This window comes from Pholis gunnellus (genome assembly GCF_910591455.1).
Source record: "Pholis gunnellus genome assembly, chromosome: 5".
Classification (NCBI taxonomy): Eukaryota; Metazoa; Chordata; class Actinopteri; order Perciformes; family Pholidae; genus Pholis; species Pholis gunnellus.
The window spans coordinates 7,958,783-7,978,725 of NC_136531.1; the positions used below are offsets into that span (position 1 = coordinate 7,958,783).

A 19,943-nucleotide genomic window follows, 5' to 3' on the forward strand; every position below is an offset into this window, starting at 1 on the left:
TACTGTGTAAATAGTATTTTAATTTTGTAGCTGATTATTTGTAACTATTATATATCAAATGTTGGGTGGTTGAATTTCAAATATCTGCTTTTATAAATGTGTCATTTTGTTGTACATTAAAACTTCTAATGTCTATAGCTGTTTGACAAATATGGAGTATAATGTACCTCTGTAAGGTTGTGGAATATTCAGTGGCATTGTAATGAAACACATTACAGTACAGTACTTGAGTAAGTGCACGTTGAGTATTTACTTTCCACCATGACAGCCAAACAAGACACAGCTTTGTGATCTGTGTTCCCCAACACTCATCCATAGAATTGGCTGTAAACAATCGACAATCAACCCCCAGGCTGAATTACCATAACTCTGTGTAGAACAAAACTTGTGTCAAATTCTTAATATTACCAGCAATTGATGCCTAAAATTGCTTGTTTCTGTATTTGTGTAAAGCAAAAAGTAAAAGATTTCCTCGGATAATAGAGATGGCTTGATGAGGAATCTTATGGGAACCAAAGGTTGTTGTTTTTGTATGCACAGTTATCAAAACAGTAAAGTATTAAGAATTGTCTTCTGTAAATCCTCTGGCAGCCAATATAAACACAACTAACAAAATATAGTAATTATTGCACTGCTGTTGAATAGGAATACAGGACTATTGTTCTGCAAGTAATTACAATCAAATTGCTGGATTAATTGTGCTAGGAACTGAAGTTCAACAGAGATCGGAAACATAAAGTAAGGGGACCGGAAATGCACCAATATTTTCCTACGTTTCCTACCCGCCCCTTTTAGAGCATGTAAGCTAATGGTTGTTTGTTGTTGTTTTGTAATTTCTTCTTTAAAAACGTGGGACATCAAAACAAAATGGAGTCAAAGGGACCCTCTCTTTATGCAGTATGTACCCGTCGTTCACCTTTGACTGGACACATCAACAGCTACGCGCTCTGTGTGCTAGTTAGCCTGTGTTAGCTAGCCACCAAGCTAAAAACAGCAAGATATACGACTGTGTATCTGTCGTGTAGCAACGGTTATATCATATAAAATGATCAGATAAGCAAGACGTTATTTCGTGGGTTTCCTCGGCTGTTTCCTGTTTTGTGAATGTCATGTTTGTTGTGGTGCATATTTTTAGATTAATCATTTCTAAGGTTTAGGGTTTCACTTTCACTTTCAGGTACAAACACATAGTCACACACAGATATGTGTTAAATAAACTGAGCAGCTGTTATTGCTCCCCTCGGTCCTTTCATTGATAAATGGTGGTCCGGGTGGGTTCTAGTCAGTTAGTTGTGAGATGTATTTTGTTGTTGTTGTTGTCTTTTGAAGTGGAATGAGCCATTAGTCATTACTGGAAGATGATCAATTACATGAGTACTCACAGATATGAGGATAAGTACTGTTGTAATACTGCCTCAAAATAACTACCAAAAGTACTTGTGATGCATTTCAGGATAAGGTCATTAATATTGATGCATGAATGTATACATCACTTCAATATTAAGGCTGCTAAAGCTGGAGCTAATTTAAACTGCTTTATACACCGCTCTATGTATTTATCCTAACCTGTTGTAATCCGTCGTCATTTGTTTGTTGATTATATTTTTTATTATTAATCTAAATCTGCAAAGAAACTAAAGTTTGTGGCGTAAAAGTACGATATGTCCCTCTGAGTTGTAGTGCACACGTGTAAAGTTGCAGAAAATGGAAATACTCAAGTAAAGTACAAGTACCTCAGTATACGTACAGTACTTGAGTACATGTACTTAGTTACTTTCCACCACTGGATAAGAGACAACTTGATTGTTCCCCTGGTGGGAAATATAGTGACACTAGAAACAGAAGAGTAAGTAGGAACATGATGCAATTAAAAAAGAAACATATACATAAATCACATATAAATCAGGTGCAACATTAGAAAGTTATGTACAGTTTGTTACTTTAGACCAGTGTGCATGAATAAGATGTTTATGGAAGAACATGGTGGTCAAAGGGACATAGTAGATGCAGAATATACGGTACGTGTAATGTATCTGATATGTATAGATGCATTTCTTTGCTGTTAAATCAACTACTCTGTTGTGCATGTTATGTATCTCTGTTGTCTATTTAAAGACGGGCCTGTTGTAACTTTATAACACGGTGTTTGTTTTAGCCGGCAGCCTCCTCGGTAGATATGTCACGAAGCACAGAGGAGGACTCTTTGGTGGACGGACCTCTGATCTCTGCCGACGCCCTTTACTCCGCCATCAGGAGAGAGTTTCAGACCGTTCCAACACCCTGCCATGCCGCCCTGCTGTCTCTGCTGCATGTAAGACACACACACACACACACACACTTTGAAAACACAGAACAGAAAACAGAAAAACTGAATTATTTTGGACTACAAATTCATTTAAAAAAACAGTTGAATTTGAAAATAAACTGCTGAGAGCAAAATGTTTAAACCAAGTTTGAGATAATATTTGTATTATATATTATTCATTATATAATATTTATATATATTATTTATTATATATTTATTGATTATTAGTATTTCATTTTTGAAATTATTGTAATGTTTTTGCCACTGTAATTTAGTGCTGAAATGATTACTTTGATAATCAATTAGTCATCTAAAGCCCTATACTTGTGTATTAAAACGCAACACATTTAAAGACATTTATCTAACCTGCCTTCCTAACCTGGATACTGGCAGTGACCTTTTTTATTTTCAATGTGTAATAATATTGACAGTGTGTGCTGGTCTGTGCTGTCTTATCGTCTCCTGCTCATCTGTCTCACTCACAGTGCTCTCTCCTTCCTTTCAGGTTGTGTATGTGGTGTTGTCAATGTGTGTGGCAGTGCTGTGTGTCTTGGAGTTGGGGCAAAAGGAGGTGTGTTTGAGTATTTTGGGTAACGTGCGAGGCGACAGTGTCATTGTGTTTGGGAAGGTGTGTTTATGGGTGCTGGTGCTGTTGTTCACTGGGTGTGTGCAGCACCACCACAGCCAGGCCAGGAGCAGAGGATACCTGCGATTCTACAGACAAACGCAGGGACTGAAGCATCTGCCGCTCACCGTGCACTCTGCAGGTACAGCTGCACACAACTCGGAACCCGTTTACTGAACATGTAGAGGTCAGTTTCCACCACAAGATGGCAGTAACGCTAAAGGTGTGTTTGTATTTCTGTATGTTTCTGTGCAGGAAATGTTCTGCTGCTGGTTATTCTGGCCGTGCGATTATCATCGACTGTGCAAACCTACATGCTGCTCAGCGTGCTGGGGTTGGAGCTCTTGGTTGCATTGCCGTGCCTCCTCTATTACACAGGTAAACGGATCTCAGTTACGATATTTTGTAGGACAGCAGGTATATGGTTTACATTTGGTTGCATACAATATATCAGACTTTCAATGCACACACACACACACACACACACACACAGGCCCACTCCCTCCCAAAGATGAAAACGGGGTAAAGAATCCAACTTCAAAGATAAAAGAAAAAAATTCAATTAATTTTAATTGTCGTCACACTGTGCAATGAAGGTGTCTTGTGACTGGTGAGAATGAAACGGTGCGTAATAGTCTAAAAACGAAAGAAAGAACAAGAATATAATGAGAGTAAAGAAACGTTAAATCTGAGCTAATGAACAGAAACTCAGCAGCAATGTAGAAAAAAAAATAGCAAATCTGAGCAGTGAAAAATAAAAAGTAGCACATGAACAATAAAGAGGGCTCACAGCTTAACAGCTTCATCAAATAAAATGTTTTTTCCTCAGTTAGTAATAAAGACATTGCTTCCTGTATCTATATTTTATTGTTTATTAGATTCTTACGTATTACTTGCTAAAAGGCAACCGGGCAGCCTTTTGCTTTCCGACTGTAAAGTCTGTGTGAATTGTTTAATGTCTCACACAGATCGACGAGGTATGAAAGAAAAGCCCCCGTCCTCCAGTGTTACAGGAGCACCACCATTTTCCTGTGGATGGTGGTAGTTACATCAGCAGTGTTAGATGGAGAGACACACCCTGTAGATTACATTATACACACACACACACACACACACACACACACACACACTACCCCCCACTCTCTATCTGAGCACATTCGCATCACAATACCTGCCCTGCCCTTTTCAGACTCGACAGCATGACAATCAACCATTCAGCTCTCTGTCCTCCCTCTGTCTCTCCCTCTGTCTCTCTCTCCCTCTGTCTCTCCCACTCTGTCTCTCTCTCTCTCTCTCTGTCTCTGTCTCTCTGCCGATCAGCTGATTATTTGCTTTTGATACAAACACCATGCAAACTTTGGATGATACCCCCACATATCCATCTTTTTATTCTTGTTTTTGAAGTCGGGAACAAATTGCTTGAGTTTAATGTAACTCCATCTGACTCCAGTGTGTCGGTCGCTTTGTTGAAACGGCCTTAAGCTGCAAAAGAATCTACCCGAGGGATTCAACCCCTTTGGGTTTAGGTATTCAGGACAAAATGTTGATTTAACATGTAAAAATGACAAATATATGACTAACTGACTAACTTCACTAGTCGTAACTTACCTTGTGAATTAAATGCTGTTTTGCAGCTGGCTCTCATATGAAATGTATACTTCATATTTAACTGCTGAGTGGGGGAGACTTTTATAATTATCCCAACATGCTCTCTGCACATGCTTTGAATTAAACAGGTGACATCTCACATGCAGGTTGTGGTTTGTCGATGGTATCATCAATGAGATAAGAGAGATCAGATAAGACCAACTTTATTGTCGTCCATCTATATAAAGTGCAGTACAGCAGATGGAGGAACAAATTGTGTTTCGCCGGTTCGAGTGCAAACGTTTCTGCCGTGTCGGCTGTTTTCACAAAGCATCCCCTGATGTGACTCTGCTTGATGTCTTCTTTTGTTCTAATATTATTTTTCTGTGTACGTTAAGATTCTGCATTGGGCCTCGAATAACTTACAAGGATTTAATGTAGTTATTGTTAAATGTCACTTCTAGAACGTTTTGTCTAGTTGGTGTAAACATCATTTACCTCTGAAATTAGAATTAGGAGTATTCAGAATAACAAATAACTAAATGGGGTTTGTTCCGGCCATGTTGGCTCTTATTAGTAAAACCAGTTAATAACAACACATACAAAAAACCGTCGGACACACAAGTCGAGCAATACTGTATGTATGACTGATTTAATTTGACACAGTTAAGACAGAAGTGCTAATAAACCGTATATTACTTTATTTACTGTTGACGCGCGGAGCAGCCATCTTGGATTTTGAGGTCAGGGGTCGGTGGTTATTCAAATATTTAGCCACCGTCTCATGAAAAGTACTCGCTTGGTAGAATCTCGAGATTCCTCCAAACGTCAGCAACATCAGGATCTTTAAAGACAGAAAGGACACGTCTTGCAGCTCTAGTGGCATGCATGTAATTCTGTAACAAGGTTTTTGAATATTATATAAAACATTTTGTGTGATTTTTAGATATTGAAAATCCTATTTAAATCTCAGCTGTTTGTTTCATGAAGCATGTCTCTACCACCTACTTTTAAAAAACTCCTCAAAAAGTAAATCATTGTGCTTCTTTTAGACTGAATTTTATTGAGGCGTAGTTTTTGGACAGCTGTTTTGTGGTAAGACGAAGTTGAACCCTGATGTAATTTGGGTTTAATTTAAAAAAAGTAAAGCATCAAGAAGTCTATGGTTTATGACACGGAACCTTCTGCAACGTGGCACTGATATCGAAACGTTTTCAATCATACCCAGCCTCATACTAGTATCAGTATTCTGCGATAAATCTTCTTTAGTGTGTATTCTAAATTAAACATCTGTAATTTGAAATCTGGGATATTTTTCAACAGTTACAGACAATAAACATACATATTTAGAGTGTTAGATGAAGTCCAATGCACTGGCCTTCCTCTCCCGGTAAAGAAAAACTGCTATTAAAGCCGCTGTACCAGAGGATATTGAAATTGAAGAATCTGTAATGAAAGGAAATCCATATTAAAGGTTTGGCAGCTGAAGGGCACAGATTTCGGTTTGAGATATCAGAGAGGCTCGAAGAGAAGATAAGAGGCATTAGGATTTAGCCTAGCCAAAGGGTAGCCCTCGACCCACTCCACCCAAACACACTGACACACACACACACACATTGTCCCCGTGTTTACAGTGTGGGGGGATCCAGCTTGTGGGGGGGATCTGTGTTCGGCCGCCACATTCCTGCTCAGATCAGTGCAGTCAGCCACGACGCAAACCCAGCGACGCCTCGCAGCGCAAACCTTTCCTCAAGCACGCACGCACATTCGCCCACTGATGCAGAGTCAAGGTGACATCAGCGAGTTCACGAGGACGGAAGAAGAAGAAGAAACTAAAAACTCATTTCAGAGGCGACAGAGAAGGAGAGATATAATGCCTGCGGCTATGAAGTCCATACAGGAAGGCCTCGTTCAACTTCTCTTTGAAGTGCATGCTCATTGTAAGAGTGTGTGTGTGTGTGTCTTTGAGGTTTGCTGTATGTTTCTGCCTCTCTCATTTTAACATGAATACACTCCCCTCCATAGACCTCCATGCACATCAAAGCCATGTCTTGGCCTTCAAAGGCTGAACTTAGAATACATCTCTCTCCTCTGCCTCGCCAGAACTTAGTGTAAGCACTGCAGGGCGCGGGGTCGACACACACTCTGAAACAGATACAGACAGCATATAACTATCACACACACACACGCGCGCGAACCGCCATGTGCTATTCGACAAGACTAACATTGCTAACTTTCTTTAAGATGATTGTTTTTGCCCTTTATTCAGTAGCGAGATAGAACAGATGAGAAAGGGGAAGACATGCAGCGAAGGGCCACAGGTCGGATCTGAACCCCGGCCCGCTGCGTTAAGGACTCCACTAGTAGAGCTACCTGGGCGATTCAATAGTGGGATGATAAATGATGTTGTATTATCAACAATCCTTACATCATCCGCACAACACTACACTACAATACACTATACCAGATACTCTCTTTTTATTATGCTTTTCTATTTTTGTATCAGTTGTTGAACTCCTGCACCGTATGAATAGTCTGAATGTTTGCTTCGCTCCCACTGATGGTTGCATTATTCATTCTTTTTGTTTCCTCTATGCGCTGTACTGCACTGTATACAGATGGATGACCATATACCAGGCTTTGTATGAAATCTGTTCTAAACAGGGATGCTTCAGATGTCTCGCCATCATTCAAACTGGTTATAATTCATAATCTGGTGGAAATTTGTGTCTTTAAAAACTTGCACTTAAAAGAAAAACACAACTTTAAGTTGACTAATCGTATAATAAACATACAGTAATCATGTTATAGTTATAGAAACATGTTTATCCCTAAATTGAAACCTGCTCAAACCCATGTCAGGATCAGGAGCATCCAGACCTGTAAGTTAAGCCTCGTGATTTTCTGCAGTTTAAAAAGGATTTTAAAGAGCTCAAGTTAACACCAGTCCGCTGTTACAGTACATTTACAAGCTGTACTCTTCATGTAAAAGTATCAAAACTGTAACTCTGGACAGCTTACTTAATTGTGATTAGCCTGAGCATCTTGTGAACCTACAGCTCCTGTGTGTGACACAGATTCATGAGCAGCATTTCTTTACCACAGACTCGCATTCTTCTTTTGATCTCCTTCAATGTGCAGCGTTGCGACTGAAAGGTGATCGCGCCGCTCTTGTCAGGCTCCGTGGTTGTTGGGATCCATTTCCTCCCGGTTCTTTGATTTTGATTCAGGCAGTGCAGAGTTGTGAGCACTTTTTTTTGTGGCACCCATCAGCTGTTAGCACCTCCGCAGCTCCACTGTTATCACCTGGAAGGAGAATCAGGTCTGAGCACTGTCTGTCCGGTCGTGTGAGTGCTTCAGAGTCTCTAACAGGGACGCGTGAAAAGTGTCACTTCCTTTTACGGTGCTCCCTCCATCCGTCTGTCCATCTGTCCGTCCATCAGAGTATCTCTATACTTAGCCCCCTGCTGTAGTAACACTGAACTCCACAGACCTGAATGACCTCATCCTAATAACCCTTCACCCGTCTCTGGTTGTGCACTAATTCAGGGTATTTACAGGTTTGCTGATCGTACAAATACAAGCAAGCTATTTGGGTGAAATTAAGGTTGAAAGAGTAACAGATGTGCAATACTCAGTCTTATTAATTACTGTTGCATGTACACGTCTTCATTTCTTTATTGTTATAAATAACAACAATTAACAAAAAAAATTTCAAGAAACAAACAACAACAGAGAAACCAAATGAAGCCTGTGGAGCTTTCAAAAGCACGTTATAGTTACATTATTTCAAAAAGCTTAACTCTTTCTCTCTATAAAATACAAAACCACGATGATGACACGTGCACTGCTAACCAACAACAAACCTTAAACAATGTCTACACTGATTACAATGTATCTTTATAAAATATAATATGAAATTTATTTCTAAAAGAACTTATTCAAAAATCAATAATTAGGATGTTTAAGAATCCTTTAAAATGTATTGATATTTAAGGAATTTCCCACTTTTTTTATTATGTTCATAAGCTGCAAGGTTCACTGGGGGAAATACATGTGAACCAATGGAGGACCAGCACCGTAGTCAACGGTGTCGGACAATCAAAGTAAATCTATTATCATACATTTTAAAAGCATAATACATTTATTAGCCTAATTAATACACTTTTTTAAATATGCCGCTGTGAATATAAATGCTTTAGTCAAAGTGTTTCCTTGACCCGGTCATTCTCAGTGATGTGTGCATGCAAACATTTTTTTTTTTTTTTTTAAAGACAAATCTTCTGCCCTGTTGGTATTTATTTGACAGCAGTTTGTGTTTCCGCTTTGTCATTTCTGAAACTCTTTATTTCTCTGTCTTTCTGGAATGTCTTTCTCTCTCACACATACCTGCTTGCTTTTGCTATATTTACCGACACACACACACACACACACACACACACACACACACACACAGACTCACACACAGATTTAAGGCCTCATTATGCAGGAATGTGCAGTATTTCTTTAGATTGTGTGTGAGTGTGGATGCTGAGATGCTGCACTGTAGCAAAGTAAAGATAGCGCTCTTTAGAACCTCCTTGACAATTTCCTCTGGCTAATGACACTCAAGTCTTATCAACACTGCTCCCTCTGCCCTTCCTCACACATTCGGCCTGCAACCCCACACACACACACACACACACACACACACACACACACACACACACACACGGCTTTATCTTGATTCAAACAGCACCAACATCTGCCATATTTTGGCTGTGGCTCCTCTTCCAGCTACTGGACACTCCACACCTTGCTGCTAACCCCGCCCCTTGTGTAAAGGTGTATGTTTAGGGTGGGAGAATTAGAGGTTTGAGTGCAGGATATGGCAGCTCATAAGGACTAAGTGCAGGATATAACAGCCAGTGTGTGTTTAGGAGAGGGAGAGGAATGGAAAACTGTTAAAAAACACACACACACACACAAATGTGTGCAGTTTGTCACCTGAGTGATTAATGTTGGTAGGACGGCTCTCACTGCCCGATAATGTCTGCGTGTCTTTGTGTGCAGCTGAAAAAGATAAAACGCTGGTTTGAGGATGTTAAGGGAAAACCAACTGAGTGTTTTTTTTTGTTTGTGGTTCGTTTGTGGCTTTAGTCCAAGTGATGCGGTTCAACAGGGAGCGAGCTGCACCGGATGTGAGCCAAGAAGAGCATTCACTCAACCACAGTGTCACGAGTCTGCCGAGGGAGACCGGCTTCAGGTACAGCGATTTCACTCAGTCACCCACACAAAGCTAAGAGAGAAATGAACTCAGAGATATTAAATGTGGGTTTTGGTCTGACGTTCACGAAGATAATTAAATCAGTTCTGAAAATCTGCAACACTTATTAGACCATTAATATCCCTCCTCAAATGTTCAGCTTTGATTCATGCCAACTGCTCTCTGTTTGAATATCTAGCCAACACTTTTCTACACTTTGTTTTATCCCTGGCCCTCTTCAACGGCAAAATCATTTAAAAATACATCACTGTTGTGGCCTTTATGAGAAAATGAACACCACGTTTCTACCTTCAAGTCATTATTTTCCAACTTCCATCGTCTAGTCGTGTTTAAATAGAACTGATATGAAACATTTGTGTGTGTAACTTATGTTACTTACATTATTTAAACGTTATGTACTGGGCCACATTCTATATTATATTATTATTATTTTATGTATTGTTAACAAAGCCCCTGAAAAGACTAAAAGCATCAAAGTTATAGTCAGTTTTTCCCGACTTGTCCAGCTTGTCTGTGGCTTCAAGCACATTTCTTTCCTCCTGAAGATGTAAATATTTTCAAAGAAGTGCTTAATGATCTCTGAATGGATTTCCTAAAACAGGTGGGGACTGTAGTTTTTCTCATTTAGGAGTAAACTCTATTTGTTGGGGACTATATTTTTAACCAGAGATTTGCTGCGCTAGTCAATATTTACAACATCAAGTTGGCGTGTGAGCGATTGACTCCGAATAAAGTTCCCATTCAGTTCCCCAATACATGGTAATAAAGAAAGGTGTCACCAGCTGCAACCGTGTGGTTCATTCATGTGTTTTAACAGTTTCTGGAGATCAATTTAGCTCTATGACACAGAGGAATAAGATATATAAGGCTTTAGACAGATGACGTTGGTGTTGCAGATTCCACGTGTGAAAAAGGGCTCCTGTGTTATTGTTTGTGTCACAGAGATGGCTCCAATCTGCAGGAGGTGGTGGAGAAACAGGCCGACCTGATAGAGTACCTGAAGCAGCACAACACCTTACTGAGCAAGAGGCTGCTCAACCTCACCGCTCAGCACTGACCACAGTCCGGCCTCCTCTTCCTCCTCCTCCTCCTCCTCGTGAGCCAGAGCCCGATCGCTTCAACACTCCGCTCTCTCGACACAAAGGAGAGGGGGATCTGTGGGTTTGAAAGAGATGACGAGAAGCTGGAAGAAAAACTACTGGATAAAAGACTAAAAGCAAGGAAATCCCTGTGCACACAAGCACCTGTGCGCACAGACATGAGATGGGAGGGCTTCGGCACGACGCACCTGAGACGGACAGATAGCGCAGGAGGAGGTGAGCTGTAAGTGGAGGGCAGTTAGAGAGGCAAAGTGGGAGGAGGAGCAGAGCAGTCTTGGGTCACAGATCAGAGGTGAGGGGTTTTTATCACTGTGTTACAACCTCCGGTGACCCGCGTACGCCGCCGCTTGTGAGAGAAACGGAAGGGGCAAAATTGTTTTTAGAGCTCATCTGCACTGAGGAGGAGCTGAAAGAGTCGGAGATGTTTTCACTCATCGCGGTCGAACAAAAGAAACCGATCGTGCAACGCTGTAAATGTCCGTAAGTGGTATTTTATCTGTCCGAATGTGTAAATGCTTCGTTTGGTAGCAGTTTTTTTCTATCTGTTTAATCATTGAGTTTGTGTATTTGTGATCAGATTCTAATAAATATGTAATAAACACGTTTTTCTTTATTTCATTTGTGTTTTAAGCCTTTTCAGGAGTGACAGTTGACACAGTTTACTTCAGTGAAACACAAAGTAAGTGTGTTTTTTTTTTTTGTATATAGAGTATTGTAAGAGCTAAAAGAAAAAGCCCCAAACAACAGAGACACCGCCGTGTCAACATGTGAATGTCTTTTCCCGCCTCACCTTTTCTGTGTCAGGGGAATCTACGTTAACGAAATATTGGGGTCGTCATTTGAGCCCTTGGTGTTTGCGCCCCATTGTGATTTCTCTATGCTCTGGCGTCCGTAACTCCACAGGGAGCGCTGCATTTACGACTCCTTTACCACGTGGCTTCAACTGAGAGCCCAGTTATCTGGACTACAGCAGGTATCGGTAGCCATGTTTGATTTTAGGCTTACAGGTTACACATTTACAGATATTTCTTGTACTCTGTCCTTAGAGTAGCCCAAATTTTAAATGGAGTCTGCCTTAAAAACCTGTATTTCACAATTACCATCAATCCTCAAAATTGCTTCATTCCATTCCTTTTGTTGTTTTAACACACAAACACATGAAGGAAAAACAAGACACTACATTGATACATTTTTTTTTTATTAAAAAGTATTTTAAATGTAACTCAATAAACATTTGAAGTGCATACATGCATTATAGACACTTTGTAGGAATACTTTGTGGATGCTGTTCATCGTCGCTGCATTCACTAAGATGATTCCAGCTCTTTGGTCCGTAGCTTTTAAGTTGAACGTCGAATATACTTCATGATGTTGTTACTCCTTTTCACTTGTTCTCGTTCAGCACTAAAGTATTGTCGACACAGAGGGAAGGTGCTTGCAACTGGGATCCGTTTTCCACCAGGATGCCAAAACATAGTATGTTTTTTTTTTTTTTTATTTCATTGGGAATGAAGACCGTTCCTTGTAGCTCTTTTGCAGCTACATACTTGATCGTCTTTAGATGACATTTTCATGGTGTCTCTTCCACTTTACAATCCATGTGTTGGTACTGGGACCCATCCATGGTGTTTGGGCCGCACAACTGCAAGAGGCTTCACATTCATATTTGTCTCCTTAGGTCATCTTCGGTCGTGTGCCTCGACCTGTGATGGAGAAGAAGAAAACCAGAATTTAGTGTCCAGCTAAAAAGAATTCGGGGTATGACAAAAAAAAACAAGCTTTAAGTAGCTGTGCAGGAGTCAAGAAAAGTAAAGCTGAAACTCCCCCTTCTCTTTAAACAGTCCCCACGGCACTAAAGGCTTCCTCCTCATCGTTAGTGAGATTTATGTCTGAGCCCCCCCCCCCCTCCTGCACGCCTGTTCTACGTGAATACACACCTCTGCCACTAATCACACACACACCTTATTAACTGCCACCTGCCGGCTCTGTAACCTTGTTTTCTTCCATCTATCACACAGAAACACACTTATGAGTGCACATGTCTCACCTTAGGGGAAGGGTACTCTGGAGTGGAGAGGCAGGCAGCGTCTGTGTGGGCAATGGTGCCTGTGGTATCTCTTCCGTAGCTTCAGGAAATCTGGAAGAAAAAGATTTTAATTTTAATATGCAGAATAAAGCCAATGGAGAAGCCGTGATGCTACATTTGTAGCATGCAATATTCATATTTTAATGTATGTAACTGCTTATCAAATGTCATTTTAGATGTAGGAGTCCTTTTAAAAGCTAGATTTATGTCTGCAGCTGGACCCCTGCATATCACCGGACAGGCCTAATTAGTCCCAAGTGGAGGAGGGTAACTCAACCTGAGCTTTTTAGCACCAAAGGTGATAAAACAACACCTCCTACTGTCACCATTTTCTAAGTAAGTAACATTTTGGGACTAACAAAAGCCTAATTATGTCCCAAGTTTTCCTCTGTTGACCAAAGATAAGCCCCCCCTTTCATAGGTTTTATTGTTTGGACCCATTTACCATCTCAAGGCGACCCACCCTTCTAATAAACTGGGACGCACAGACCTAACACATGATTATTTTTAAACGTCCCTAATAAATCCACTTTGACTCCTGCGGTTCACAGACTGCCAGCCAAACCCAGGAAGAGATAAACTTCCAGATGACTTTATGACTCCCTCTTCCTCCCCCCCCCCCCCCCCCCCCCCCCCCCCCCTCTCTCTTTCTCTCTCTCTCCCCCCTCTGAAAGAAACTGCGCCCCACGCCTGAAGGTAGGCTTCTTTACACTTGGCACTGCTCCTCCATGTCATGTTAATACAGCTCGGGTATTTGCATGGCGTTTTAACACCGTGATTAACAAAAGCGCGCCGGAGTGCCTTCCAGCCAGGGGACAAAGAGACTCACGAGGGTCGCCGCTGTGCGATCCCCGGCGGCGCTCCGCTCTCCGTCCCTCCCTCCCTCCCTCTTCCTCCCTTCATCCTCTCCTCACCATCATCACATGAACCCAATAACGACCTCGAGCCCCAAAGCCCCTCTGTTTAACACGCGCTAACGCAGATAACCGCCGCTAACCAGCTTGGAGTTGTGCAAAAAAAAAAAAGCGCACCTGTTGCATCCATCAGGCAGGAGCAGCATGATTTCTGCTTTCCCTTTTATCAAAAAACAAAAAAACGTACATAGTGGGCGTGTAAAAAGAAAATAATAAAGCTAAAATTCCCAAATGTAAAAACCCAAACACTACATTGGGCTTAATTCATATTTCGGTTTACGTGATATCATTACTGCAGCAAAAAAAACGAAGATGCTATTAGATTATTAGTAATATAAGTTTTTATATTAATTATTATTATAATATGTTTAAGCTAGTTACATCTTTTTACCCAGCGAGAATTAGGATAGTTAACGTGACGTTAAGTACTGTTTCTCTGGTTTATTGCACATTACGCAGTGATTTAACAGGACCGCCGTTGAACACCGGACAATGGTTGCGCTGCCCTGTTTTAACGGACACCTGCTGGACCAAGCTGAACACCTGGACGGGTTGAGTTTTGGGACACTTACCTGGCCTGGCCTGGCGGACTGACGCTACAACGGCGACGAGCAGCAGCAGCAGGTAGAGCAGGTTGAAGATCCGCATGGCTGGGCGGCAGTCAGCTTCTGAAGAGGTTAGTTGAGGGTAATTTCCCCAAAAGGTCTAGAGAGTCTTGATGACCCTGAGCAGGACTGGTGATGCTCAGCGTGGTTTTCTTTCTCCTGCTCTGTTTCAGTCCAGATGGCCCACCACGGGAGGATCCGGTACCCAGAAAAAAAGCTCTTCTCTTCAGGATAATAAGTAGGTCCGCGAGGAATGCGTGCGTTCAAAGTGTTTGTGTGTCCAGTGAGAGTGTGATTGTCTCTATGTCTGAGAGCAAAGTGACAAAGGTGCTTCTCCCCCCTCCTCCTTTATACAGCCTTTTTTAGAGGGAGGTGGGGTAATGGGGAGGGGGTGTAGCTCCCTCAGCCGCCCCCACCTCAACCCCTGAGACACACACACACACACACACACACACACACACACACACACACACACACACAGACTTCTGCATTGCACATATTGACCCCACATGTAGAGGGTAATTCAAATGACAGGAAGCCCCCTCCTTACCCTCCAACTGCCCCTTGAACGCAGGCTCTCCTGCGTGCAAGTTGTGTATGCATGAATGGGTGTGTGTGTGTGCAACTATGAGTGTTTGGAATATTTAGATAGATGGATAGATACATCCCACAAGGGGACATTTGTAGAAATGTCTTGTTTAAAGAAGCAGGCCATGTTTGTTTATCACTTACAACATCAGGGCAGCGATTTAAGAAGTTGAAAGTATAGCAGGTTCTTCAAGGCCGAGAGTAGAGCCGGATCCCGCCTTCCTCAGTTGTCCCCTACCCCCGCACTGAGGAGGACACACACATCTGGGGGCTTTTGGGTGGTGGAGAGGGGTGTTTGCATCGAGGATTTCGGGGCCGGGTGTCCTGACTGAATGAAATGCAGTGATGCATTGGACTAACGACACACAAAGAAGTCCTTACTGTCTGTCAGGGTTGCCATACTGTCTGTCTCTGTCTGTCTGTCTGTCTGCAGGAGTGTCTATGTTGGGAGGGTGTGTTTGTAGGCTTAATGGATACAAGTTAGATTTTTGTATTTTTCTAAAAAGACAGTTTTGTTTCTTCTTCTGTAAGAAACTAAATCCATCTGGCTTTCCAAGATGGCTTCACTTTGTTAGCATCTTCTCATTATTGTCATGATTACATGTATCAACCTTCAAGAAATGTTTTTATTGAAAGATAAGCTGGCATCAAATGACCTGTCAGATTTAAAACTTTGCTTATTAAAATAAAAGTTGAACAAATTAGAATATTTTGTTTAAGCAAAGTTGATGCATAGCTGCTTGTGTTTAGACAACTTAATTAATCGGAGCAAATCTCGTTTGTTTAAATACAACAAAAAGTGTAGTAACCTTGTTTGAATTTCTTCAGGTATCAAAAAATGCATCGGTACAAAAGCTCTGCACTAGTATCGAGATATCCCAATAATACCCAGCCCAACACCTCATGCAGGCTGTCAGTTGGTGGTATACCAGGGGATTTTCTTGCAGGTAAACCAGGTCACTTGGCATTAGCTCTGCAGTGACTTTTGCAAAGTGTGGGGACTCATTAGCGTGTCTGCTTACGGCCGTCTCTGTGGACTGAGTCTCTCCATTCAGCACCAAGCTAATGAATTAACACATTAAGATGAAATGTCAGCCATTACATGTGAATGAGGATTAGAGAAGCAGCAGGACACTAATGGACCAGGGGCTCAAAAATAGTCACGGAGACTTTGAACAAGCATCTGGACCCTCAGCTCTCTTCAGCCCTCAAAAATATAAAAAAAAGAGTCTGAGACAGAGTTTGTGTTTTTCGTTTAGTGGTGTGTGTGTGTGTGTGTGTGTCTCATTATGTCTTTTGACATTTTGCCTTTATTGCTTTATGGTGTTTGCAAAAATGTTGCTTGAAATGACAGGGATTCCTCATGGATTTAGCTAACAAACACACACACACACACTCACTAGCGTACACACACATTCATCCTGCTGCAAACACTCAGCCGAGGTATGTAGTTCGTTTCTGTGGCGAGCTGCGCTTTTCATCGGTTGCCATTGTCTTTCGAAAAACTTTTATTTTCCCTATTTGAATATGGTGATTTCGTTTCAATTGTCATTCAGAGCCACCTGGTTTCCACTGTATCCAACTGCTGCTAAACTCAGTTTCTCTCAGCTTCTTACTATCTGCCCTTCAAAACAGAAACAAGTGAATCGTACCGAATTCTCCCCACCAGGTTTTCTGTTTGACTGAGTAGAGCGTGTTGTAATATTTGCTCTTCCTGGGGATTATACGTCTTTACAGGGATTACCCAGCCTGCTCAAACACTCCCCTAGGAGAGAAGCACACACACACACACACACAGACACACACACACACACACACACACACAGACACACACACACACACACACACACAGACACACACACACACACACACACACACACACAGACACACACAGAGGGCAACCTCCTATTAAACTGCTTCGGTGCCTTGGCAGGGCTGCACTGCACAGATGAACCTCGTTCCCGTGTCAAAGGTTATTCTTTCGTGTGCGATTATGAGCGTCGGGTACTGGACTTAATCGAGACAAAAATCTTCGGATAAATATTGAATTAGAACAATCATTAATTCTAATTGCTACCAAAACTAAGGTGTCGTATCAGCATTGCTATCACAAAGTGTTCCATTATACCCAGCCCGAGCATTGATCTGACACTCACACTCAGCATCCCATCCTTCACGATTGTTTCACTTTAATAGGCAGTTAAACTCGCCATTGGACGAGTGTGTAACTCAGGAACGAGTTGGACAGAGTCAGACTGCAGAGCTTCCGTTATTGCTTCTGTTGCGAGTCTTCCTAGTAGCTGTGATCTTTACGACGTCAGAGGAAGCTTGGGCCTCTCCTCCCCTCCTCAATTTTCACTTTCTTCTTCCTCTCGCATCATCTCCTGTCCAGGACACGCAGATAAAGAACTTCCTTTCTGATAAAACCTGTTGAGTGGAACAGAGCCTCATAAAATGACTGTTTCTTTGCCACTGAGACAAACGTTATTGCATTGCACACACAGGTACGCTTAACATGGACAAACAGTTATATACAGACAGATAGGTAACCAATCACAGAAAGATAACACCATAAAGTGTCTTAGTCAGGTGTTGCTCCACCACCAGCTCTTTGACAGAGTCTCTCTACGGAACACCATTCTTCTTCAAGTAATTCCCTTATTTGGTGATTTAATGATGGTGGTGGATGGATGGTGCTGTCCAACACCGATCCAAAATCCCCCATCGGTGTCCAGTTGGATTAAGCAATATGTTGGGTTGAGCAATATGACAAAACCTTAATTAAAACATCGCCACAGAACAATATTGTGGCAGCTATCGCTTTTAATGTCACTGGTTGTATGAGACCTTTGTGGCCTGCAGAACTGCTCTATAATATGTACTATTGGAATTGTATTTATATTTTCAATGTGTTGAAGTGTTGATTAGTCAGGAACTAAATTCACTTCATTCACCAAAAACAGACGTACCTGTACAGTCCAGACATTCTTAAACAGACATTTAGAAAGATGCCCAATCACATTCAATAACTATAATAAAACTGCAACTATTAGTTGATCAAAATAAATTGAGGTATTAATCAAGGCCAAACATTTGCTGGTTTCAGTTTCTCAAACATAAATATGCCCTGCTTTGCATTGTGTGCTAATTAACTGAATATCTTGTCTTTATAGACTGCTGGTCCGACGATACAAGACATTTGAATGAGTCGCCGTTGGCTCTGGGAAATTATGAGGATTCTCTCACATTTTACTGACAAAACTATGAATGCAATACTTGAGTAAATTCTCATTAGTTGCAAATTTATTTTGTGATTTAAATAAATGTATACCATTGTAGAGGATTTTATTCATGTTGCCCAAATCATTTTCCCTGTACGCCATGTATGGAAGCGTCTGCGTTTGTTAAACGAAGTTTGTATTTCATTTGTTACTTGTCGTTTTAAAGGAAAGCTTGTGCTCGTCGTGTTTGTTGTTACTTTTTGAGAGTAAAATCTTATCTTAACCAATTGAAATGTTTGCGAGAGCTACAAAAATATACCCCGAGTCGCATTGACCGTAGATGTGCTCTCCTTCTCGTGGATCCAGAGGAGAGTGTTGGTGGGAAAAAAAGAGTAGCAGAGATGTCACGTGCCGTGATGTCTAAAAAAAGGTTTGGGGTGTAGCCCTGTGTGTACGTGAGCGCGTTGATTGTGATCTGATGGTTCAGTTTGTTCTCCATCGTTAGAGTGATAGCTGGTCTGTTGTCATGCCGCAAAGGTCGTCAGTGTTAATGAGAGACGCAGCCAGTCAGAGCTTAATTACTCTTAAAACCCTTTATCTCAGATTGCCCAATACAAACCCCAATGGATGCATATACACATGAACAGTAGTGAACACCCAATACACACACCGACAGTATGGACCATCAGAGCCCATCTCACAAATGAGCCGGGCGTTTTTTTCTTCTTCTTTCTTTCTTCTCCTCCTCCGACACAAAAAAAGATAGGATCTCACGACGGTTGATTAACTTCGTCTTTATTCTGGAGCGCCTCCACCCCTCCGTCGGCAGCTAGACGGCTGACTGTGGAGGAGTGACGGAGGGCTCAGGGGTCAAGGGGCAAACTCAACAGGGAGCAGCCTCTAACCCCCCAGGATGTCCCCCCCAATAGGGCTTCAGGGGCCAAAAGTCACTTGGTTTGTTAAATCCTAACCCAGACACAGCGGCTTCACAGCTTCTGGACACACAGACCCAGTGTCCGCGCTGTTTTGTTCTCTTTGGCTGCCCGTATGGCAATAAACTTTCCAGAGATGCAAACAGTCGCCTGTGTGATGTGACTTAGTTGGCAGTTGTTTTTGAAATGTCATCGTCTTGTCGTCATTGCTCTTTTCTTTCTTTGTTCAGCCATAGCACCAGTTAAGTCACAACGCTAGCAGAGAAAATCTGTACGGCGCGTCACACGCAAGTGAGTTGAGGAGCGAGTCTGTTGCCTTAGCTCAGCCTGCTGCCTTCTGACGGACCGAGCCCTGCTGGGTGATGGAAAAACACGCAGGGTCTGCCAACTGTGCGCTGCTTGTGATTATTTCCAGTAATGTCGCCGCAGACGCCCAGTCCGTGGTACTGCAGATGCAGGAGCTTTCATCAGAGGTCCATAGAATCAGTCACTATTTGTGTTACTGCCTTCCCCGATAAATAATGACTGAACAGATATTTATTTAAATGGAAATCTTCAATGTGAAAGCTCATGGGGTCATGCAGACCAAATCAAATAGTCAACAAAATGTCACCGTCCATTATGTTGAGGACTGTAACACAATCTAGAATCAAATGGTTTTCTTGTATAAGTCACAAAGGACAGAGATAGGACCAATAGTCAGGGTCTGCCATT

General features: G+C 41.8%; 2 protein-coding genes across 2 annotated transcripts; one reads left to right on the forward strand and one right to left on the reverse strand.

Moving 5' to 3' along the window:
• Window positions 1–778: 778 nt before the first annotated feature.
• Window positions 779–11,484, forward strand: tmem192 (transmembrane protein 192). Its single transcript, XM_079159364.1, has 6 exons — window positions 779–897; window positions 2,156–2,311; window positions 2,811–3,072; window positions 3,186–3,308; window positions 9,657–9,762; window positions 10,726–11,484. Exons 1-6 carry the CDS (start codon window positions 868–870, stop codon window positions 10,838–10,840), a joined length of 792 nt encoding a protein of 263 aa, XP_079015490.1. The 5' UTR covers window positions 779–867; the 3' UTR covers window positions 10,841–11,484.
• A 1,447-nt stretch (window positions 11,485–12,931) lies between these two features.
• On the reverse strand, window positions 12,932–14,531 carry apela (apelin receptor early endogenous ligand; the record flags this gene model as incomplete). The annotated part of the gene is made up of 2 exons (XM_079159935.1): window positions 12,932–13,020; window positions 14,456–14,531. The coding sequence occupies 2 exons, from the start codon at window positions 14,529–14,531 to the stop codon at window positions 12,932–12,934; spliced, it is 165 nt and encodes a 54-aa protein (XP_079016061.1).
• Between the last annotated feature and the right edge of the window lie 5,412 nt (window positions 14,532–19,943).

Coding starts and splice junctions, on each gene's coding strand:
- tmem192 (XM_079159364.1), top strand. CDS start 868: ATGGAGTCAAAGGGACCCTCTCTTTATGCA. Junction 2,312..2,810: donor CCCTGCTGTCTCTGCTGCAT/GTAAGACACACA, acceptor CCTTCCTTTCAG/GTTGTGTATGTGGTGTTGTC. Junction 3,073..3,185: donor GCTCACCGTGCACTCTGCAG/GTACAGCTGCAC, acceptor GTTTCTGTGCAG/GAAATGTTCTGCTGCTGGTT.